General features: G+C 40.7%; 4 protein-coding genes across 14 annotated transcripts in view; 1 reads left to right on the forward strand and 3 right to left on the reverse strand.

The window, feature by feature from the left end:
* Positions 1 to 824, reverse strand: part of tjp1b (tight junction protein 1b) — a 49,393-nt gene extending 48,569 nt beyond the window's left edge. For all 8 annotated transcript variants that reach the window (XM_077740196.1, XM_077740163.1, XM_077740144.1 and 5 more), the window contains exon 1: positions 316 to 824. In XM_077740196.1, the coding sequence (XP_077596322.1) occupies positions 316 to 763 (448 nt within the window). In that variant the 5' untranslated portion in view covers positions 764 to 824. The remainder of the gene's footprint in view (positions 1 to 315) is intronic.
* Positions 825 to 1,249: 425 nt separating this feature from the next.
* Positions 1,250 to 15,281, reverse strand: duox (dual oxidase). Its single transcript, XM_077740877.1, has 36 exons — positions 15,197 to 15,281; positions 15,032 to 15,116; positions 12,922 to 13,345; positions 12,152 to 12,239; positions 11,990 to 12,073; positions 11,223 to 11,387; positions 10,684 to 10,871; positions 10,369 to 10,570; positions 9,998 to 10,164; positions 9,736 to 9,799; positions 9,055 to 9,148; positions 8,886 to 8,976; positions 8,364 to 8,466; positions 8,106 to 8,278; positions 7,861 to 8,036; positions 7,604 to 7,722; positions 7,230 to 7,367; positions 6,970 to 7,083; positions 6,690 to 6,892; positions 6,438 to 6,611; positions 5,540 to 5,765; positions 5,367 to 5,460; positions 5,116 to 5,291; positions 4,971 to 5,040; positions 4,822 to 4,860; positions 4,548 to 4,726; positions 4,240 to 4,470; positions 4,065 to 4,164; positions 3,352 to 3,401; positions 3,140 to 3,267; positions 2,921 to 3,074; positions 2,581 to 2,813; positions 2,261 to 2,419; positions 2,029 to 2,184; positions 1,803 to 1,931; positions 1,250 to 1,537 (listed from the first exon to the last, which is right to left on the reverse strand). Exons 3-36 carry the CDS (start codon positions 12,982 to 12,984, stop codon positions 1,415 to 1,417), a joined length of 4,653 nt encoding a protein of 1,550 aa, XP_077597003.1. The 5' UTR covers positions 12,985 to 13,345; positions 15,032 to 15,116; positions 15,197 to 15,281; the 3' UTR covers positions 1,250 to 1,414.
* Positions 13,055 to 15,347, forward strand: duoxa (dual oxidase maturation factor). Its single transcript, XM_077735380.1, has 8 exons — positions 13,055 to 13,147; positions 13,215 to 13,369; positions 13,450 to 13,507; positions 14,160 to 14,294; positions 14,371 to 14,578; positions 14,655 to 14,869; positions 15,063 to 15,250; positions 15,336 to 15,347. The coding sequence occupies exons 2-8, from the start codon at positions 13,223 to 13,225 to the stop codon at positions 15,345 to 15,347; spliced, it is 963 nt and encodes a 320-aa protein (XP_077591506.1). The 5' UTR covers positions 13,055 to 13,147; positions 13,215 to 13,222.
* Positions 15,348 to 15,678: 331 nt separating this feature from the next.
* On the reverse strand, positions 15,679 to 22,859 carry apba2a (amyloid beta (A4) precursor protein-binding, family A, member 2a). Of its 4 annotated transcripts, none has more exons than XM_077740908.1 (12): positions 22,688 to 22,859; positions 20,426 to 21,554; positions 20,242 to 20,346; positions 19,810 to 19,849; positions 19,575 to 19,720; positions 19,362 to 19,448; positions 19,103 to 19,288; positions 18,651 to 18,830; positions 17,993 to 18,205; positions 17,619 to 17,738; positions 17,064 to 17,204; positions 15,679 to 16,332 (listed from the first exon to the last, which is right to left on the reverse strand). In XM_077740908.1, the coding sequence occupies exons 2-12, from the start codon at positions 21,377 to 21,379 to the stop codon at positions 16,261 to 16,263; spliced, it is 2,244 nt and encodes a 747-aa protein (XP_077597034.1). In that variant the 5' UTR covers positions 21,380 to 21,554; positions 22,688 to 22,859; the 3' UTR covers positions 15,679 to 16,260. The 4 variants fall into 4 exon arrangements, with proteins under 4 accessions (XP_077597034.1, XP_077597051.1, XP_077597026.1 ...); XM_077740925.1 differs by having other exon boundaries at positions 19,575 to 19,714; positions 20,426 to 21,569; XM_077740900.1 differs by having other exon boundaries at positions 20,426 to 21,569.
* Positions 22,860 to 22,947: the final 88 nt, after the last annotated feature.

The raw sequence follows: 22,947 nt of genomic DNA on the forward strand, positions 1-22,947 counted from the left end.
TTAGGAAGCTATTTTTCGCCTGCTCTTAGTCTGCACTGCTGACTTAACTTACTTAACTTGGGTCACCATTGATGGCGATAGACGTCCCTCCCAGTCAAATGAGATGGAACGTCTTTCACCGTCAATGAAACTGAAACAAACGTTCTCAGTACTAGTTTGCAAACATAACCTGTTTTTACATGTCTATATTGTAGTACAACTTTAAAGTATCATGTTATTTTTTTTTCTCCCAATCTGTCAGTCATCTTTCTTTAAAGTGAAAAACACACTTTTAACACACTTGAGTTACCCTTGTAAAGACAATAAATACATTACCATCTCCGTCCAGGAGTAAGCAGGTCAGCAGATGTGGGCAAACCTCCTCCAGTACTGAGCAGAAGGAGCAGAAGGCAGCAGGTTCTTTAGAAGACAAGCAGTCCAGAAAAATCTCAGCGCGCCCCTTGTTGGACTCTTGCCCCAGAATTTCCTTGTATTCCCCGAGCGAGAAGACCTTGTCGTAGACAAGGTAGGGGAGTACGGCGTTGACGTCCAGCTCGCTTAGGAGTTTCTGCCTGTGCTGTTGGAGGAGCTGAGCGGTCCAGCGCATCCGGTGTTTGGCGCCCGGTCTTCTGGCCGACCTCTGCTGCTGCTCTTGGTACTGTTTCTTGTTCTTCCTCATGAACCACTTCTTCCTGGGGCTGCTGAACATTTTCAAGTGTAGCAGGCCCTCCAACACTTCTTCCACAGCTCGGTCAGCGCACTTCCCAAAGGAAGGGAGGTGCATATTTCATGCCAGAGAAGCCACCGCGCCCGTAGAAGCGCCCTTTGTTGTTGTTGTTGTTGTTGTTGTCGTCGTCTGAGTGAGGGCGAGACAATCTGGACGGTGGCTGATTTCTAGCTGGGTACTTACCAAGACTAAGAAGATTAGAAGGCTCTTAAAGACACCCATGCAAACGGTTAACACACTGAGCAGACGTACACATCTTAAACATTTCGATGATACGCCCTTGGCTCTCCGTTCAAATTATTGGCGGGAATGTTCTGCAACGTGAGCTGGATTAGATCACAATACCAATAAACTGGGATTCCGTATTTGTAAATATTTGCAGGGAACAATGAGATAAACTTAATCTTAATTGACTATAATAGAAATTGTCATATCATCCATGTGAAATTCAGTGATGAGAGCATGTCTTGCCCACAATGACACATCAAGACTAAATCAGAAGTAAAAATCAGCTGACTGGAAGAAGGACACTTGAAGGGCAGCTTAATGTATTGTATTGAAAATCTATAGACAAAAAAAAAGGTAATGCTGCATAAAACAGGACGTCCTTGAGGAGCATTTTTAGATTGAGACAGCTCATTCTTTACCAGCAGAGGGTATTTGAAAAAAAAACATAGCACAAATACATGATGAACTTAATTTCTCAATTTAAAAGTTCTCATAGTGATGCATAAACAGAGCCTGATCTCTTTTGTTCATGTGCTGACAGGCTTTCTCCACATTCTTGGTCAGTCCTGGTGGTCCACAACTGAACACACCCATTTTGGACACCTGCAGTAAATATTAGATTAGATTAGATAACTTTATTGATCCCATATTTGGGAAATTTCATTGTCACAATAGCAACAAGAGGGTGAGAATACAGACAGGAAAATACATTTTAGACATAAATAAATATATGATGAATAAGTTAATAAATAAATAAATATATGAATAATTAAATAAATAAGCGTGTGGCTGATACATACATTTTATCATTTGTATTGAATGTATGGACGCAAGGGGTAGTGAGAAGGCCCCCAAAAATTTGACTGACCTGTGGATGAACTTCCTGTAGTGAGCTGAAAAAGGACTCAAAGGGTGGCCTGCCAAAATGGGTGACTGATTTCAGTCCAGTGAACAGGCTGCGGTTCCAAACCTTCTGGAAGTGACGTTCGCACACATACTGTTGGCACATTAAGAAATATTACACAACCAAAATTGCCTTTCTATTGTTTTCTTTTTTTTCTTCCCGATAAATAAAAGGTGGTTTCTTGGCTCACCAGCATGGTGGTGCGAAGATCAAACTTCTGGGCCACCTGCGTGATGTAAGTGTGAACTGACACCAGGTCCAACGTGTCCATCTCCTCCACCTCTCTGATGATGTCTGACACCCACTCAAACTGATGCTGCGTCCGCGTCACCCAGATGAAGTAGACCTGAGAAAGATGGCCCAATAATAACGTGACCCCGGTCCCATACCTCTGGGTCTTGACTAATGAACGGCTAGTGTACCTTCTGACACTGAATCTTTGACTTGATGGAGGATTTGAACACCAGATCTTTAAGGATGGAGGCAAACGGCGTGACGCCGATGCCCCCTCCCACCAAAACGGACACTTCAAAGTCAGTCCATTCTTGGTGACCCTCGCCAAACGGGCCGTCCAAATACAGCTGATGTCAAAGGATCACAATACCAGAACTCATTATTACACTCTAGTATTGTTTTTTTTAAACATTTTTTTTTATCTCATCTAACAATGTTGCTTAAAATCAAGTGGTTGTCTAACACAGTCACAAAAATGCAGATTTGAGTGACCCAAAATGAGTCTTGCCTTTGGATAAGCGCAGATCTCAGTTCCAGTTTCTCCACTGTACAGTTCTCTGAGCTGGTTGGTCCAGGGTCCCACGGCCCTTATGTGAAGGCTGAGCGTCTCCTCGTGAGGGGCTGATGTGAGTGTGAATGGGTGGTACTCATCCGTGCCCAACATCAGGCACGCGATGCGGACCCACTGGCCCGAACGATACACAAAGCCATGTGGTCGCTTGAACTCCAGATGAGTGACGCCTGCGGGGAGAACAGCCAAACTTAGTGAAGACAATCATTATTACTGGTGGAGTTGTTACCCCAGGCATGACCAATATCTTCATTGGTAAGAAGGAACTGAAAGTCACCTGAAGGCAGCAGTTCTGCTTTGATCACAGGAATCTCCACTTTCTTCCGGCTCAGACTGATGAGTTTGTCCAATAAGAAGATTAACGCAGGCGGGATGAGAAAGATGTAGAAACGCGGTTCTTGAAGGAGACCGAAACTGCCATGGAGGATGGTCTGAAGGAACCACCATACGTAAGAAACCAACGATTGGGATTTTTCAAGTGGGGTAGATGGCTTACCAAAATATACACCACGACATAAAGGTAATGACTGATCCAGAAGCCTCGGAAACTGATGCGGCGAAAATAGCGGGAGGCGAAAACGTAAATGAACGACAAAGTGAGGAGAAGCAGCACGCCGGTGAGACCTGAGATGAACATGAACAAATAAAGTGTGGAAGAGGGTGAGAAGGTGGCGCTCTGTTACGATTCAATTCAGAAGCATTGAGTACCTGGAACGGTTTGAAAGAACCACCATGACCATTTGAAAGGAAGTTCAGACCTAAAAACACACAGAGTAAAAACACAGATCAATGATACAATTAAAAATATCCCACTGATTATATACAGTATGCCTTTTTAAGCTGAGCTAGTATACAGCATTTTTGGCTGCTATTGATCCAGCCGTCCAATTTATCTGTGGTTGAAATAGATTGGGCATCTATTGTTGTTAATGGATGTTTATTTGATATAAAGCTGAGTAATTATGCTCTCATTTTTGTTGTGGCTCAGCAAATGTTTTGTAAACAAGCAGGAGTCATCGTGAGTCAGAGGTGGTCAGAGTATGGCCTGGGGACCAATGTGGGTTTGCCCAATTGTTGGCCTGGGGGTCCACTAAGGTCTGCTCTGAGTCTTTGAAAATATTTTTTAAAAAGACATACTTAATCTAAACACAAAAAAAGGAAGCCATTTTTTTAAGAGTCTATGAAGTCAATTTGGCGATTTTTCAACATGCTTTTTCACATTCGCAGCCAAGCAAGGTGACTACTCTCACTCCCTTTAAATGTGTCACATTCTCATTTTGCAGAGGGACAGCTCCAGCCACAAAGTCAAAAGGAATATAGCCATCTTATCATTTTCACAACTTTGGAGATTCACTGTGTCATTTAAAAATACACACATAGCCTCATTGGCAACATTAGGAAGAAAAAAAACTGGACATTACCCATTGTTACTTAAAAACGTGGGGAACAAACAAGCCAAGATGTTGAGGTCACTTATGGAGAAGATGTAGATGTTGACCACATGGCCCAAGCTGTGAACAACTATAAAAGATACTTACATTAAGTGCAACCTATGGATAGTATACGTTAGTCACAAAGTTAGAGGTGTCTGGCAACCTGCGAGGATGAGAGCCGTGGCAGCCATTTGGCGATGAAGGTCAATGGCGGCATCAAAAGGGATGTATCGGTTGAGGAAAGTCTCTCTGCATATGGTGATGAGGTTGCGGCACACAGTCAGGAGCATGTAGGGAAACAGGAAGGAAATGGCAGCCGCCGAGCTGCGGGATACCACCACGCCCACTGCCGAGGTATCGGGCATGCCCGTCGCCATGGCCTGCAAACTATAGTCTGCAGAGCGAGTTGGAAATGAATTATAGGCTTTGCTTGTGCTGCTAAAGGACAACCGAGACGTTTTTTCTCCTCACAGTAACATCTCTCGAACGCCACCCCAGCCGTTAAACCGTAAACCACCATGGCGCAAACCATATGCCGGCGGTAGTTCTCGATGAATCGTTTGAACTGTTGGATCTTCTGCCGGAAGGGGTTTCTTACGTAGGGGTCACGTCTGGCCAGAACGTAAACATTGGATGTGTTTAAGTCAAACCTGGAATAAAACGGTTAGATAAAAAAAATGGTTATAACCATTTAAAAAAAAATGATTATTAGCTACTAGTCATCAACATGGAAATGTGCACCCACTTTTTCCGTCGCCGCATGTCCAGTCCTGCTTTGTCATTGCTGTAAGACCACCAAAATAAATAAATAAATAAATAAAAAATATATTTTTTTAAAGAGTACAAATTTTGACAACCAACCCCGTTCTCCCTACAATCGTGAGACATTTTTACCTGTTCACTGGGCAGATAAAAGAAACTCTCTGGTCTCGATTGAGCACTTTCTCACTCCGATTCTCCCATCCTGTGTAGAAAACAATCCGAGTAATCAAACAATAGTTTAGAATTGAGGCGAATGGCAAACAAAACCTTCTTTAACCTTTGACATTGAGCTGAGCAAACTGCAGCACCCTTTCATGATCCCGCAGAAGAAAATGGAAGTCTTCCCACGAAATATTCTCTTTGTCGTTAAAGCCGGCGGCCTGCATGGTGGCTCTGATGGCATCTTCGGTCTGCTTCTTCGACAAGGCGCCATTGGAGATTTCGATAAATGACCTTGAAGTGAATTGAAAACATTATAAATAATTCCCTATCAAATGTAGATTGATGAAAGAAAAGTATGACTCGAACCTGAGCATCCTGGCAAATTCTTCTTTTGACAAATGACCCGTTCCGCCGACGTCATTCATGGAGAACATCAATCTGGACTTTTCCTCGGGAGTTCCTACGCAAACGTATACAACTCACACTAGAATCTTGTCGTGCAACACAAAATTGAGCAAACCAATGTCAAATATGTTTACCCTGCATAAAAATGACAATCACATCAAGAAACTCCTGGAAGGAGAGGTAGCCATTCCCGTCTTTATCGGCAAGGGAGAACATGGAGTTTACAAAGATGGAATCGGGTTTGAGTCCCAGGGCGTCAGCAAACTCTGCAGCTGTCAACTCGCACTGCAAAACTTCTTTGGCTTTCTTACTGGAAATGCTAGTTATGTCCCCAGCATCACAGCGCTCTATTTCCAATACCTAAGCAATACAAACACAGTCATATTTAAAGTACGCATGTGTACAACGAGTCAAACTTTTTTTCACATTTTGCTTGAGCCTGCGATTTATACATCCCTGCAACTTATATACAGTATTTTCCCCCTTAAACAAGGAGATTAAGAGATTTGTAATACATTAAAGCTGGACACCAATTTTGCTTGTTGTTCACTATTTTATTGCTATCACTACTACAATGTATGTTCTGGGTCGAGACTCCCTTCAACTTTAAAATACAGTGATATATTTCTTGTTATTTTTTTTTAAGCGCTGGGCTGTTTTTCAAGTCTATCATGTGTCCGTTCAAAGAGTTGAGTTTGTTTTAGTATTTGATCATTTGTCTGACCTTATAAACGAAAGTCAGAGATTTGAATATACCGATTCCATTCGCAGCTAATCAAGGCAACTCCCCTCGCTCCCTCAAAATGTGGCGCATTCAAATTTTGCATAGAAAACCCTCCAACTGTAGTAAATGTCATTGTTCATGTTATACTGCGATTGACAGTCATAGATGTCCAATCCATTTTGACCAGTAGACCTTACAGTGATCATTTTCCTCAACGGGATTCCGTTTCTTATAAATCTACGTAGGATTCAACACTTAATTTGCAGCGATTTATAATAGTAATAAAAAATAGTATCTATCAACCAAACCTTGGCGAAAGCGTGTCGGATGAATGTTTCCACAATTTGCGCCCTCTGCTCTCCTGTTAACGCCTCCTTCAGTAACTCCTTCTCGCGGACCTCCCGGACGCTAATCCCACCTCTGTTGTCAATCAGGCACTCGAGGAATGCGCTACGTTTAGCCTCGTCATCAAAAAATAGGACCTGAAGCACAAAAGGAAAGCAGGGATGAGAGGGTGTTGGAGAGATAAAGAAGTCTTTAGCGCTTCTGCTTATTCCAACCAGGTCAGATTCTTTGGCCACTCGAAGAAGGAGAGCTTTCTGGTAGGAGTCATTGGAGATGAGAACATCAAGGCCCCGTTGTCTGTTCAAATTTAGACACCGTAGAGGGGTTCCAGATCTGTCACTAATCTGCAAGTTCCTCTCATCCGTGACCTCTATGCGGACCGGATGGAAAGGCTTTTTATAGTTCTGCCACTCATTGGCTTCGGAGAAAGAAAAAGGTGATGTATGAGACAATGATTTTTCACAAAACACACAAGAATCTCAGTAAATATCTCACCGGCGAATCCTGAAATTGTGGCGTCAGTTCTTCCAGTGGGATTCCTTCTTTTTGTGAGCTTTCTGTAGTAGTACTTGCGATGATATGCCACCGTAGAGGCCACCAGATAACTCACTGCGGCGGCATTGCGATTAAAGGGAGAGACAATATACCTTTATCAGAGGTTTACGTAATACTTAGTAAATACTTTGAACAACATGAAGGTGCCATGAATATGAAAGCAGATGCTAAATAGACAGTGGTGATTGCATGAGACTCACCAACAGGGAAGAGAAAGAGTGAGATAATACATATCCCAAATCCAACTTTGCTCCCATCAAAGTAATTGAGTTTGGTGGCATTAGTGCAAGGGTGGAGCATGGATGCTTTCAGCTGAGTGGGTTGTGGACAAGGATCACCTAAGGGCAAAAGATCATTCTTGTATATTCACTCACCTACAATTTATGTTAGATTAGATTAGAACTTTATTTCATCCCGTATTTGGGAAATTTCTCGGTTCCAGTAACAAGACACAAGACACAGAAGACATTGTAGACGTAGGTAAAAAACTGGAGCCACACACAGAAAGTCCACAAGGTTCTTAGATCTTAGATCCTAGATGTAGACCTTAGTCCATAATTCAAAATCAGCCTACCGGGCTTCCAGAAGAACACATTGCTTTGGACATCAGACTCGTCGGCATTCATGACCGCAATCAGGACGTCGCGAAAAGTCACGTTACGGATTTTTTGGATGTCGTCATCTGTGAACAACCTGAGAAGAGAATAAGTATTCATGATGAATATATTTTCTGTTACGTTCCCTTTTAAAATTGAAATAAATTAATAGAATAATAAATGATATGTATACAAAGAAAACCAGACCTACGATATGACAATGGGAGGAGCTCACCCGTTGTGTTTGTTCTCAAACCAAAAGCGATCACCATTTCTTATGCGTTCAAACTGGTCCAAGATTATAGCAGAGAAAACTGGACCTGGACCACCCACTGACTCTAGCAGAACTCCTGGGAAGAGTTCTAATTTGGAGATGTCACCGTGATAAATTTGTGCAACGTCTTGGAGCAACTGTTGAACAATATCCTGAGTTATTCACATCATTTTTTTTTTAGAAAAAGAAAAAAATCAGCATTTTACCTTTGCTTTGGCCTTGTTTAACTGAGGATTAATATCTTGAAACCTATTTACAGGAGGCAGATTCAGAGCCTGCCTGACTTTTGCGTAGCTCCCCAGCCCAAAGTCTCTCCCCCTTTGGACAGTCAGCGCCACCAAATCTGTGCGAGTGAACTTAAGTGGTCCGTACATGAAGTCTGTCAAAGATTAGATGAGATTCAGAATACTGCAAAAAAAAAAGGCAATATTTTCTTGGCATCATTTTACGCCCTTCTTTATCACCTCTTAAATCCTCCACAACAATGTGGTCCACTTCCTCCGCAATCTGAGAGGCCATGCCCAAGAGGAGCTCATCCACATCGCTGCTTCTGTTCACATTTATCTCCTGATCACAACAAAAGATGGCATACATTCATTTACACATATACATTTTATATTTCACATCATAAAAGGTGACGAGGTGGATGAGTGGTTAGCGTGTCGGCCTTGCATTGGGGTGACCTGGGTTCAAATCCAGGCTGGTACACCTGTATGGAATTTGAACGTTCCTCCCCGGGCTTGTGTGGGTTTTCTCCGGGTACTCCAGTTTCCTCCCACATTCCAAAAATATGCATTGTAGGCTGATTGGACAATGACTGTGCGCATGAATGGTTGTTTGTATACTTGTGCCCTGTGATTGACTGGCCACCGATTCTGGCCCGGAGTTGGCTGGGATAGGCTCCAGCACCCCTCGTGACCCTAGTGAGGATAAAGCAGTTCATAAAATGAGATGAGTTATGTTTAGAAAATGAGAGTCAATGGTACCTGACGTTTCCAAAAGCTGTTGCAAAGCCTCAAGGCTGGAGACGAGCTGCCGTCGGCGTTCACGATCTCTCGGAAATGGCAACTTCGGTTTCTGGACAAAGGATTTATGACATCACTCATCTGCGACTCATATTAGAAAGAAAGACATTTGCAATTTCAAAATGAGTACCTCATGTAAACACCAGGAGGGGCCATAGTGATAACTAATCCCATGGCGGCCTGGAACTCGGGGGAGACAGCGGGATCGACAAACTTGCGATAACCTGCACACATGATTCCAAATTTGACATGATACATCTCATAAGTTAGCTCTTAGCACAAAGACATATTCTGCATATAATCTTCTTATTGTAAAGCATATGTGCCAGTACCTTAAACATCTTTAATAATATGCTAAGCAAAGCATGCTTCATTGCAGGCAAAGGCAAAAAATGACCTTTTTGACAGAGAGACCCATCAACAATTCCTATTTTCAAATGTTGTTCTTTGCGAGCCATACTATGAATTTAAAAGTAACAATATATGAAAATGTTTTATATCTTGACACAACATTGTTACACAGCCTTGTGCACCCAGTAAAAGAGCCATATGTGGCTCCCGAGCCCTAAGTTCCCGACCCATGCATTAAATGATACAATTTTTCCTTTATTTAAGCAAACAAAGCACACACTCAATTGCAGCAAATGATAACTATGCTGACATCATTCCTACCAAAAGACAATAAGTCACCTACTAAAACAAAGGGCAATTTTTTGACAATAAATAACTTTAACTGTGGGCACCCATTCAACTGAGAAACACTTTTTATTATTTGACCTGGCCCAAACTCATCATTTACGTGTGTTCTTACCTGAATAAGCAGGAAGAGTTCTGCCTCCCAGGAATGCTGGCAGCCATTCATAAAGAGCAATGTTCTGTTTTGGAGACACTATTGTTATTGCCGAGAAAGACCTTTATTTACGATGGTTGTTTATGAACCAGTGATTTTTCCTCCCCATCACTTACATCAAATGTGACCAGTAGATTTTTGGATTGAAAAGATAATGGAAATAACATAGGAGGGTCAAATCCTGTTTTGGAATGGAGGAAATAATATTAAATTAAAAGTGTACCTGGAAAGTAGCCACAAGTGTTTTCTTGGCATTTTGAAACAGCTCTTCGTCTGACCATTGCGGATGCTCATGATGCATTTTGAAGGCTAAATAGTTGTGGTAACGGAACCAAATGATTCCTTCCGCCGCCGTGAACACATTTTCGTTGGCCCAAGCGTTTCCCAACTCTAGACACAAGGATGAGAGCTCAGTCTAATACTACATTATACCAAAAATGTCAGATAAATGCAGCCCTGATGTCAATTTTAAATGTTTGCATTACCAATATCTGTAAAAAAAATATTTACTATAGTTGTAAATATGATCAAAAGCAAAACAATGAACGTAATTGGATGTATTGAACCAAGTTCAAGTCATCAAATCCATCTCACCGTAGAGTCCCCACGGTCCGTTATCACCCGTTGTGGGGTCAGCAGCACTCCACATGAGAGTATGTCCATTTGCTTGTCTTGGCATGTTCCATTCCAAGCCAGAGGCCAGGAGACCATTCGAAAAACTTCTTAAGGAGTCTGACCAGGAAGTGGATGGGCCATAGATAGAACTGCCATCAATCCAAGCCGTGACTGTGTTGACCTGGAAGTGCACAAAAATAGCATCCCTACTCTTAATATGCTGTTTTATGTAGAAGATCAGGATATATACATATATATATATATCCAAATATCAATGAATAATTCCACTTTCACCTGTGTGCGAGGGTTGCCGGGACTCTGGCCTGTGCTTTTGTCCCATAAGACTCTCATGTAGGGCAGCAGAACACTACCGGTCCCATCCGGGTCAAAAACAGGGTCCCCTTTAGGGACATGGATGTTCATAAATTCTGGTGGACATCCAGGAGTCCTTGAATTTGTGATTTCAAATGACACATGGAAACCTGAAACGCAAACCATTCATCCATTTCAACATAAATTATCAAGCTCTATAATAAATAATCTGTTAAGAGAATCATTAATTTTGGAGAGTATTTCCTCCAGTTTGGGTTAAAAAGTATTTCCTCTTTATTTGGTGCTACTTACTGTCAATCAGGGCCTACACAGAAAATGATGAAAACGTCATTGACAACGGCCCATAAAAGAATCCTAAGTTCTCTATCATATGTCCAAATGATTATATATGACAATTTATTTGACCATTGGAATAGCAAACAGTGCACATTGAGCGGCTTTTTTTTTAGTTGTGGGAGAAAAGTGAGAGAATTCGATGAAGGTAGGTACTATATATTTACCAAAAAACAAGGATAACACGGTGTGGTTTTGTGTGGAAGGCAACCCAGAAGAACCAGTGGTGAGGATGCGGCTCAGGCTTCTCGGATTGGGCAGTTCGGGCTCACGCTCAACTTGGTAGACGCCATCTCGGAAATTTGCGGGCACGAGACGCATCAGGTTGGAGCCTGCAGAGAAACATAAATGTCAATTAAAACATTTTCATTTCTTTAATTTGTCTCACACTTTCCCTTTTTCTAAGATAAATTATTTAGTTGTTTAAGAGAATGATTGACCTCAAAATGGATAATTGTTTTTAGCCTCTTATTTCGCTTACTATTTTAAAAAATAAATCGCTGAATACAATTTAAAAAAAGGAAAATATAATTTTTTTTAACAAATAAATGTAAAACCAGGCTGTATTGTAGCTATTGTCTTCATATTTTTGAATTATTTACTTTTTAAGACAAATTTAATTCAATTAAGAAGGGATTTTTTTCATTAAAAAATGTGAAAAAAACTAATAAACATTCCTTCTAATTTTTGCATTCTCAACCATTCACTGAGAAATAATGAAATAGTTTTAGAATGAAATTTGACCTGTTCGAACAAAATGTGACTACTATTTTCATCATAAACCTTGACAGGCAATAGCATTTGACAAACTTTAGCAAATAATTGCCACTCCTACAGCAATAAATCAGCAACGGGAAAAGTTGTCCACATTATGCTCAGAAGTCAAACTACTTCCTTATTGGTACAATCATATTCTTTATTTTTTTTGACTCACCCGCTGCTCCGCGTTTAGGACAACCTAAGCTGTTGTACCAGCCGTCAAAGCGAGGAGTTTCCCACGTAATTTCACAGCGTGAATCTGCTCAAAAGATAAGCCCTGTCTTATCAGCGACATCATTGTTGGGATTAGAAGGCCTTTTTGTTTCCGTCCACTCACCGACAATGAAGAGCCAAGCAAAGAGTGAGCAAACACTCCAAAGGCCTTTACGCAATTCCATTGATGCGGAGAGACTGCTGAGCTGAGTCTGCAACCAACAACCGTGGAAGACTTGTGAAAAGTTCAGGTAAAGTCAAGACAAGCTCACATTTACACATCTCTATACCTACAGGAAGGATTGACCTCTTGACATAGTAGAATATGCTATATTTTTTGTTCTGTTTTATGAGGGGTAAGTACGGAAGTATATTGTATTCACTGTAATTTTAAATTAATTTGTTTTTGGGGTTGTTTTTTTAATTAAATATTTGTGAAAACTTTGTTTTTCTACATCATTTCATTTCTGGGTTTGTTTTTTATCCTCTTCACTATTTTGGGAATAATTTTCTCTGCTTTGTCAAAATGTAGTCACATAACTTGCTCACATATATGAATTAATTAATATTTTGGGGGCCACAGAAGAGTCATTTTAGATGAGAAATGAATTAAAAAAAACATAACATGTAATAGCACTCTAACATTGTACATCAAAATAGCATTAATAAAGAATAACATTCCATTTTTGTTATTAACAAAAATAGTCATAAAAACATTTTAAATGAATAAACCTATTTCTTACATGAACAAAATCCCACCATTGACCATCTGAGAAAAATGGTCTGTAGTATTCCACCTAAATAAGGATCTGATCTCAAGCTGCAAATCAAAGTACGTCATCAAGTGATATAATAGCGCCGTAGTAATCATAGACAAAAGAGAGTCATGCTTACCTCATGTGCAGTTTGAAAAATTGTGAGGGCAGTACGTTGAGATGCAGTCAACATAAAAACCATGTGACCTGGAATTCCCAAAATGGGGCTGGCTATTTACTGTTTCCTCACATCCTTCCCCTGTTTTTTTTTCCAGTCAAAGCATCTATTTCCTGGTGTATAAAACAGGTGTATGCATCCTCATGAGTCACATTCCCACCTTCAAGCCTCCACTTCCAAGATTCAGGTTTGTCCTTCATTTTTTCCCCATTTTTCCAACAACCTGTAACGCGGATATTTGCTTCTTTCTACAGAAGCCGCCATGACTTTCTACGACGACGTTTATCCTTTCTACCACATGAGAAGGACTTCCTTCATCTTCAGCGGTCACTTGCTCACCGTCATTGTGTGTTTCCTTGTCCCGGCAATCTGTCTGCTGCTCATTCTGCCCGGAATTCGAGGAAAATCAGTCAGTGAAAACCTCTGAAATCTGTTCGCTGTCTTAAAATCCACTTTAAAACTTTTTAAAAACTTTTTCTTTGGAAATAGCGGCTGTTCTGGCTGGTGAGGATCATCTTGAGCTTATTTATCGGAGCTATCATCGTCGGTGAGTTTTCGAAGAACTTAGATCCCAATTTTCCCTTTAATCTCGATTTTTGCCAATCCATTTTTTTTTGTAACAGCATGTATGTTTAACATTAAAATCTATTTTTTTTTAAATTGTAAAGCATTGAACATTAACTGCGTAACAACATTCTTAGTTATCTTTTTTCTTGCCAAATGTGTACTAAACAGGTATTTTTTGACTAAATTCACTGACACAGGAAAGATAGAATAATGACCTAGCAAAAGAATGTATCTTTTCATATTAACGACCACAAATGTGAATGACTATATTACTACTGTGCTAATATAGTTAACTGACTATTTTATTAATATAAGTTTTCTATAATACTAAATCACTGTATACTCACTTGAATGTAAATGAATTGTATTGCATCTTAGTCAGCGACCGAACAAACGTTTGTTATCTGCCAATCTCCCACTTCAAATTGATTTGACCTCAACTAGCAACAAAAAAAAAAAACATTAAAATTCGCAGCAGATGATTGGACTCCACACTATTGGACGCCCAAATGTCTTTGTCAGTTGGAAAGTAGATCTCAAAACGTCCATATTGCGGATTATGTATAAATACATACTGTTCTTTTTTTTTTTTTAGCAGCAACAGCAATCAAATCCCATTTTTTTTTCTCTAGCACTCAACTTTACCGACAACTGGGCCGAGGCTCACGTGAGCACAAATGCCACCTACAAATCTTTCAGCAACGCGGTGATTCACGCCGACGTCGGCTTACACGTTGGCTTGTATGGCATTAATATCACACTCAAAGGTGAGTGAGACAAAAACGGTTATCAAAAAAAACATTAAAAAACCCTACAAATAAACTAAATTCTTGCTCTCCATAGGGAATCCCGTCGCCCAATTGAACGAGACGATTGACTACAACGAGATGTTCACTTGGCACCAGACCATGGAGGAGGAGTACAAGGCCGCATTGGAGAAAGGGCTCCCCAACCCCATCCTGTACATCGCCGAGAAATTCACAGTTAACAGCCCGTGCGGCCTCATCTTTCGCTATCGACAGTCGGGGCGATACGCATCTGCCACTCTCTGGTATGGAAATATGAAGAAAGATATGATGTGATGGTTATTATTGACTGCCAGAGAAATAACTCATCACTCTAACCAGGACGGCATTTTGCTGCTGGACGCTTGCCAATGTCCTCCTCTCCATGCCGGTCATTTTATACGCCAGCTACATGATGTTGGCGACAGCCACCCTCATCTTCATTTCGACGGCGGCATTCGCCGCCATCAAGGATGGGCCACACTGTGTTTTCTCCATTGGGATGGCCTCTTTTGAGGCAGAGTACAGCCTTTCTTTCTGGTTGGCTCTAGCTACCGGTAACTAAATCCTTTACTTGCTATCATTTACCTGCTTTTTAGTCTTTCAATTGAAAAAATCCATTAAGAAAAAAAAATTCAACACTATTTAGCAACAATAAAAGTCCAATTCATTGTTAGTAGGAGAATGTCTAAACTGTCAAAAAAAAAGGATTTACTGACTGAGATTATGATGAACTGAAATCTTTCTCAGGTGTGCTATGCACTATCATCGGAGTTGTGGTGCTGATGATGAACTTTTTGGTACCTGAGAAAATAAAGCAGGCTTTCAGTGCGGATATGGACACCAGTGAAAATGACATGGCTTCGTCTTATGGGGAGACATACTTCAATTCAGCCTTCCTTGATCATGAAACAGTCTCACCATCTCCAGTTACTGTGGTGAGTAAATAATTGATGATGAAAAAATAAATCAATAATTTTTGAACTAACAACTTTTTTTTTCTTAATATGATCATTGTTTCAGGAAGATGTCTGACTGAGTCCTTCCTTCTGTGATTTGTTACAAAGAATGTCAATTGTTGTTGTTCTATGTATTTTGTGAATGGCCATTTAACTGCACTGTATTTGTGAATACAAATTTTTTTCTATGGAATCCATGCATTGTAATGTTAATAAACATAACTTAATTATTTCTCAGTCTAGTATTGGTGTATATTATTATTTTCACTGGACAGTAAAAAGAACAAAAATAGTGTTTTGTCGATTTCTACTTCAAAACGCCAATTTAAATATTAAAAAATAAAGTGTTTTTTTTTATCTGTCAACTTAAGTTGCAGCAGAATAAAAGACAAAGTCAAGAACATGAATTAAGCATTGAGATTGTATTATTTGTGTTACATTATTACATTCATTCCATAAAGTACATTCTTGTACGCTCTTGTAAAGGTTATCTCTTAAAACTGCATTTGAAATTGAAGGGTTGTCTTTGGCCTTCAGCATCTCCATTATGGACATAAACTATTGGCTTTATGTGGTGTAGGACAGAACATGTATGTGTAGTGCTTTTGGAAATAGATTAGCATGAATTCCCGCTCAGGAATGTGTCATTTTACCATGCATAATATGACCCTCTCAATCCAGTCCTTGAGTAACCCGCAGTATTTACATTGGAATTACATAGAGACTATAAAAAAATGACTAACTAAAATATAACTGCACTTCTTTTCATAAGAAAATAAAGGTGACCATAGAGCTGCTACGTCTCTCCCGCACTCACACACACACACACACACACACACACGGCACGACAGAATTGACAATATAAGGCCATTATGAGACTGTAATTCAAGATTAAACCTGAAATGACAACTGCAGCTGCTTTACAGAATGCAACGAGACCCCCAAATTATATTAAAATAATAGAAAAATAAAAGTTTGCTCATGCGCCCTTATATGTAGGACGGAGTCTCCTGCCCCGTGAGGAGACGGAACATGACGGCGGGCATCGTCTTCATGTTGATCTGGCGCATAATGGAAAGAATACGGAAAGAAAGAAGAAGACGCTGTCAGCTTGTTTGGAGTCACAGTCATCACTACTACTACTACTTGATTTTACTCTAAAAATTAATTAAATTAAAATATATCTATTTCCTATTGCAGTAGCCCCACAATACACCTTTGAGAATGTATGTAAAACTAAAAGTGTAGCCCATAACATATAAAAATATATACATATATATATACACATATACACATATACATGTGTATATGTGTATGTGTATACGTGTATACGTGTATGTGTATACGTGTATACGTGTATATATATATATATATATATATATATATATATATATATATATATATATATTTATACACATGAGTTTTTATTTTTTTTAATCAATAATAACAAGAAAATACTGGATGTAGCTGTCCCTTAAAAAAGTTTTTAAGTATTTCTGAGATAATTTTGATGAAAATTACCATCAAAGAATACACAAGTTTACCTTATATCAAGTGGTTTGTGCCCTATCTTAGATAAATAGAACATAGAAGCCATTGCCTGATGTTACATGTGAATTGATGATCTTGCATTTTTTTTTTTTAGATAGGACTATACCGTGCTTTGTGTGGAGCAGATGGCACTGAGCAGATGTTGGAATGCTGCGAGCAACCCGTTTGTTTATGTGAGCATAAAGACTGAAAAATGTTATTGTGCGCACACAGCTTCCTCCTGCAGATGACGATCTCTTACCTCACCCACTGAGACGGACAGCGTCTGCACAATTTTGTCGTGCGGCATGGCAACCACGCTTTGACCGTTTATCTCGATGATTCGATGGCCCACGCGTACGCCGCCTCTCTCGGCGATCCCGCCCCGCATCAGACTGCAGATCTTCAAAAAAAAAAAAAAAAGCAAGGAAACCCATTTTAACAGACATTGAAACCAACAGGTCACCTTTTTCTCTCCCTGGCATGTAAATGTTTACACATTAATGATCTAAAGCCGTTATGAAGGGTTTTGGAAAATTATAAATTGAAGTAATAGTAGAATAGGGAACAACAAACAAAATAGGCACCTGTTAATTGCCTTAAAAAACAGCAATTTGCCAAAAATGGCTGCGAAAAGAGCCGTTAAGTTTACTATTACAAATCATTTCATTTAATTGTTGTTTTAGATCTATCCACACCAGTTCTTTTACCTGGTAAAATTGTAAAAATACAAAAGGGCTTAAGTTGGGATGATGAAGTCAGCCAGAAATAAGCCAAATACAATCAATGCTTTTTTGTTTGTTTGTTGGCCACTCACTATGCCATTTTGAACACTGAACCCAAGCTGGAATTTAAGATCAGGTCTCTTGATGAGGACCGTGGTGACAGGGGGGCAGCTCACAATACTCATTTTCACTTTCACCTGATTCTTCAGACCCTGGAAGAAACCACACAACCCCCAAGAATGAATGGGTGCATTGAATTCACACTTTCTGATGAAATGGTGCAATAATACTAAAAGACTGAAAATACTAGATAGCTAAAATAACAGTAAAAAAAAATCCCGAAATTAACACTAAGTCATTGGCTGATCTTAACATGGATAGGCGTCCAATCTATTGGTATTGGGAATGGCTCCTAAGGACCATCCGATATAGCCTTTGAGTTGTTAGCGTCACAAAGGAGGCATACCTTGATGATACCCTGACAGGTGGCAAGGGGAAGCCCCACCAGGCTTGTGTCGTTGATGGACATGATCTGATCTCCAACGCTGAGTTTGCCAGAGCGTGCCGCTGGGCCGCTATTCAGCATCCCGGCGAGGATGACCGTGGGGAGTATGGAGCCCCAGCCGGACTCCACAATCACCACCCCCAGGTTCTCTCCTTTTTGCTTCTCCACGCACAACTACAGTAAATCAAAGGAAGTTTCTCCTTCAGCGTAAATCCACCGTCCCCAATCACCAACTAAATATTAACGTTTTCAGTCTCACCCTTCTACATGAAGCGAAAAAAGTTAGCATAATAATCATACATTATTGCTATTATTACTATGACCCGAATATAAGACGACCCCCACTTTTTCAAGATTCAATTTAAAAAAATACTTTTTGAACACAAATTCAATTTTTATACACAAAATAACGAGTATAGATCAGAAACAAATGATTATGACAATATACTCGAGAGAAAAAAGCATGTTATTTTGCCTCATTCAAAACATGCAAAAGCAGTCTTATTATCTGAACATTTAAATATGTAAGCTAAAGGGCAATCACATTTGTTCGTTGGTTAGATTAAAAAAAATGTTGGGGACCGCTGCCCTGGATGTTTACATATAAACATAATCATACCTCTTTACAGTTGTCCGAATTTGAGAAATGGATCAGGTCGTCGTGGTACATTTCCTGCGAGTTAATGATGTCACTGTATTGTTTCTGACTCAAATCTGTCGGGTTGATGCCATTGGCTCGCAGGAACTCCCTGTAGGCCACGCTGAAGGCCTGACCGATGGACTGTGCGATGAGCTGGGCCTGTGGGAGGCCACAATACAGGCTTTTACGTGACTCAGCAAAAATAACAGTGGACAAGAATACATAAATGTATACAGTAGCATATTGGAAAGACCCCTATACACCAGTTTTCATACAGTTGTAGGTTCTGAATTGTTGTTATTAGATTTAGAAGTGTAAGACTAATGTATATAGTATGGTATTAATAGTAGGGGTGATCCTACTTTGCGTTTTTTCTATTATCGTGGCCATGTATGGTCTACCATATCCACGAAAATGTATAGTGTACTTACATCCTCGGACTCAAATACATAGCAGATCATGCCGAACTGACTATTCCCTTCACTGCCAGACTCAACAGTTTCGGAGAAATCCTCCGACGATCCTTGAGACAAGCGCCTGCGGGCCATCAGGACCACAATGCTGCCAATGTCAGCAATATAGGAGATGGTACGCAAGGCGCTGTCCATCATTGTGTCCTATAGGGGGTAGAAAAAGGGGGCATTTTCTATAGCAAATGATCAAGTGCACCCAGCACGTAGTCTCGTTCACCTGTGTGTCAGCATTGAGCACTTTGACTGTCTTAGTGGAGATAAACAGGTCGACTTCAGTCATCATTTGGGAGTCTTCATCTTGGCTCTTGGATGTGGAATAGTCCATTTGTGAAAATCAGATGCAATAGCGTCATCGTGTGGTCAAAATCCAATCAGCTCTTAAAGGATTCATGTCTCTTATCATGCAAGAATTGAAGCGGAGGTCGCCTACCTTGATACGACTGACTGCTTCGTGAGCCTGCGACATGCGGACGGTCTTGCTGGGATTCTTGTCAGAGAGCACCTGAGTGCAGCCAAGGTAGTTAGCGGCAAAGATGATTCCGTCAATAAGATCTTCTGGCTCACAGGGACCTGGGACTTTGTGAAATAGCCAAAAAAGCATCCGAGATAAGACTTACAAATGTGTCAAGGCTTTGATGAATACGCTCAGACTTCCATTGACTTACCGTCTTCAAAACTGGGGAAGGAAGCAGCTTCTTGTGTTTTCTTTACAAAAGGAAAACATTAGTCAGTATGGAGACAGATCATCTCAATAGTCAATGTTTAAAATCATAAAAGTGAAAAATAATATCTTGGAGTAAATTTTACTGCAATGTGAATGAAATAAAGAGGATGAAATTCAACAATTGTGATCATATCTATTGTCGCATTGTGAAACCTTGTTGAATTTATGGTAAAATACTGGCAGTTGATTTTCCCAGAAAATGACCATAAAATACACATACATCTAGTTAGTGCAGCTTTAAGTATAGATTTGACAGTAGATTTTTGTCAGTATTTTGAAAACCAGAATGATAACATCAACGTTTTACACAAGTTTGGATTCACTTTTGGTTCTAGAAAGATCCACATACATAAAATGTTTGGCTTTGTTTTACCTTAGGGGAACTGCTTTCAGCATCAGTGAGGTGCTCTGGACTTTGAGGTCTCCTCATGGGCTCAGGAATCTGCTCCTGGATCATGACCGGGCTTGGCTTTTCCTCCTGTGTTCAAAAATAGAAAATAATTTTCCAAAGTTTTTCTGAGGATTTTTAAAAATTCTAAATTGGAAATGAATCAAACCTGCTGGATCTCCTGCTGTTGGGCGTGGCTCTTCTCGGGGGTCACTTCCTCTTGCTCGGATGCTTGACGGAGTGGTGGGTACGGCTTGATCTCCTTCGGTTTTCCATCTTGGTTATTACAGTACTGTCTGGCACTAGAAATGGCCTCCCTTCGAGATTGGGCCTTCTGGCTGTTGATGGGTTCTGGGCCGTGACGAGGGGACGAATGTTGCTTGCTGGCTTTGGCTTTGGTTCGCACGGGGGCTTTTCTGCTCTCCTTGGAGGACGGCTTCATACGATGATCATTTTTGTTGCTTGTGCAACCTTTAACCTCAGAGGTAACGTGTTCAATATCCTGCGAGGCGCCGGCTTTCTTCCCCGGTGCTTTCCCCTCTCTTTCCTCCTTACAGTCTCGATTCAGATTTGTTCCCGCCACGTTACGGTTTCTGGTCAATCCGCCGTCATCCTCTCTTTCCCTTTCATCAGCGGCCTTTCTAATCCTTTCGTTGTCCCGGTAAAGGCCAGCCTGTGTTTGATCACAATATTCAGCTTCCTCTAAATCTTCTATAAATCTCACTCCATCCAGCACTTCTTCTATTTCATCTCCATCGCAAAAGAAAAACCTGTTCTCCAGACCTTTTCCCACTTCTTCGACCTCCGCCGTCTCGACGGGGGCGCAACGCGATCTGAACGGACGGCTAGCCGCGTGGGACTTGGCGGCCGGTTGCGACCCGTTGCGCCTCTGCGTGTTTTGCCGAGGCGTGGCCGTCGACCGCTCGTTACCGTTTTTACCGGCCACGTTTTTGACGAAACCCCCGTCCTCGGGGTGGTACTGCTTGTAGAACCTGGTATCCACGGCGCCCCCCTCTCTGCTCAAATGCAGCACCTCGTCATAGTCCTGCTCCACATCAGAGCCCACGTTGTCATATTCGGAGCATGCGTCCTCCATGTCTTCACCCCTCGGTTGACAACTCATAAGGGAGTGTTTAGCAGAGATCAGCTGCTTGTAGAGATCATCCTTCAAGTTAGAGGACGGACAGACTCGCTCTTAGGAAATTTATATCATCTGCTCAGTGGTGCGCCCTCAGGAAATTGTTTCTTGCCTATTTCCGCCAGCCATTATTGGTTATTTAAACCAAGTACTCTCAACCCTGTGAAAAAATAGGCTATATGGGATTGAAAGAAAGAGTAGAGTACATCAGTAAGTGAACATTTTTATACATTTTTTTGCCTAAAATTAGATTCTACCATGAATTTTTGGCAAAAAGTGCAACGTAAACAGTGTGGAAACTGCGTTTTTTAACGTTGTGTGGTGGAGTATTAGTAGGACAAAAAAATGTATGTATTTGTATTCTACTTTTGAAAGAATTTTTCCTTAAAATCTAAATATTCAGTTGAAGTTCTAGTTTTGGTAGAAAATCCTGACTCTCCGTTGCCAGTCATTTCAAGACCATGACCCCTCAAAATGGGACCTGCAGACCAATACCAATACTGAGCAGGCTGTCATTTGATTATCCACCACAAATAGTGATATTGACTGATATTTTTTCCTTGTTGTATAAACTGTAATAATGCCCTAACAAAGTCTGAATGAGCAATCGATAATTAGGTACTCATCTTAATATTAATATTTACAGACTTTTGCCCATCACACAATTTGACACCTGCTGTGAACTGACAAAATGGCATAGACCACAACAAATCACACTAACCTTCAAAACCAGGACTCGATTTAAGTGAAAAGAAATTCATTTGTTGCGCTCAATTACTTTGCTGGTTATGGTGCTCAGATCAAATACTACTAATATAAAATGCCAATGATTATAGATTGGGAGCATCCAATTGCCTTGATCTCTCCATGGTGAGCAACTATCCATCAAAAGGCAAAAGGTATACTTTAATACAGCCGAGGAAAAAAAGGCGTGGAAGCAGATCGCTCTGTCCTTGACGCTTTCGGAGAGCTATTTTGGAACCGTTTTTATGGCCAACTTTTGCCGCAGATGCAGACTGGCTTGTTGTGGTCTCTCCGCGCAGTGAACGCCGCATTATACGACACACGGTTGCATATTATAAAAATGCATTTAACGCATAAAGCTCAAGCAACACTCGTTCGGATTTCCATCTCAAACGAGGGAAATCGACCTTGATTTCAACATTGCACTACGCTGACATCCAACTGATGTGCTGCTAAATAATCACGTCCAGCTTCATCTGCTCTTATCAAATCAGGAGTCGCCCTCCCTCGCCTACCTAAAGATTGTAAACATCCATCCATGCACCTTACCGTTGTCGCCTGGCTTCCCTTTTTTGAGGAAGTGCGTGTTGTCCACAACAGAGAAGATGAGCAGATTGCCTCTTTGGGATGCTGAATTTTGAATTAAAGATGCACACGCTGAGCACGGGCCCGGGAACATGTGTATAAAAGGTAAAGTCGCTGTCACGTGATCACAGTTCCACTCCCCAAAGCTCACATAATGCAGAATAAATGATACGCCCTTAAAAGGAAATAAACGATATATTATATGTTATATAATATATAGTTTA

The sequence above is a fragment of the Stigmatopora nigra genome, chromosome 2, assembly GCF_051989575.1.
Source record: "Stigmatopora nigra isolate UIUO_SnigA chromosome 2, RoL_Snig_1.1, whole genome shotgun sequence".
Taxonomy (NCBI): Eukaryota; Metazoa; Chordata; class Actinopteri; order Syngnathiformes; family Syngnathidae; genus Stigmatopora; species Stigmatopora nigra.

Bases quoted from the DNA above. Each gene is read 5' to 3' on its own strand.
- duox (XM_077740877.1), bottom strand. From the start codon at position 12,984: ATGGTTTTTATGTTGACTGCATCTCAACGTACTGCCCTCACAATTTTT. The intron at 4,861-4,970 runs GTAAAAATGTCT...GTGGTCTTACAG, and splicing joins TTTATCTGCCCAGTGAACAG to CAATGACAAAGCAGGACTGG. The intron at 3,268-3,351 runs GTACTCAATGCT...TGTTCATCTCAG, and splicing joins GTTCTTTCAAACCGTTCCAG to GTCTCACCGGCGTGCTGCTT.
- duoxa (XM_077735380.1), top strand. From the start codon at position 13,223: ATGACTTTCTACGACGACGTTTATCCTTTCTACCACATGAGAAGGACT. The intron at 13,370-13,449 runs GTCAGTGAAAAC...CTTTGGAAATAG, and splicing joins CCGGAATTCGAGGAAAATCA to CGGCTGTTCTGGCTGGTGAG. The intron at 14,579-14,654 runs GTATGGAAATAT...CACTCTAACCAG, and splicing joins TACGCATCTGCCACTCTCTG to GACGGCATTTTGCTGCTGGA.
- apba2a (XM_077740908.1), bottom strand. From the start codon at position 21,379: ATGAGTTGTCAACCGAGGGGTGAAGACATGGAGGACGCATGCTCCGAA. The intron at 19,289-19,361 runs GTGAACGAGACT...TACCCCCTATAG, and splicing joins TGCTCAATGCTGACACACAG to GACACAATGATGGACAGCGC. The intron at 18,831-19,102 runs GTAAGTACACTA...GGCCTCCCACAG, and splicing joins ATGTATTTGAGTCCGAGGAT to GCCCAGCTCATCGCACAGTC.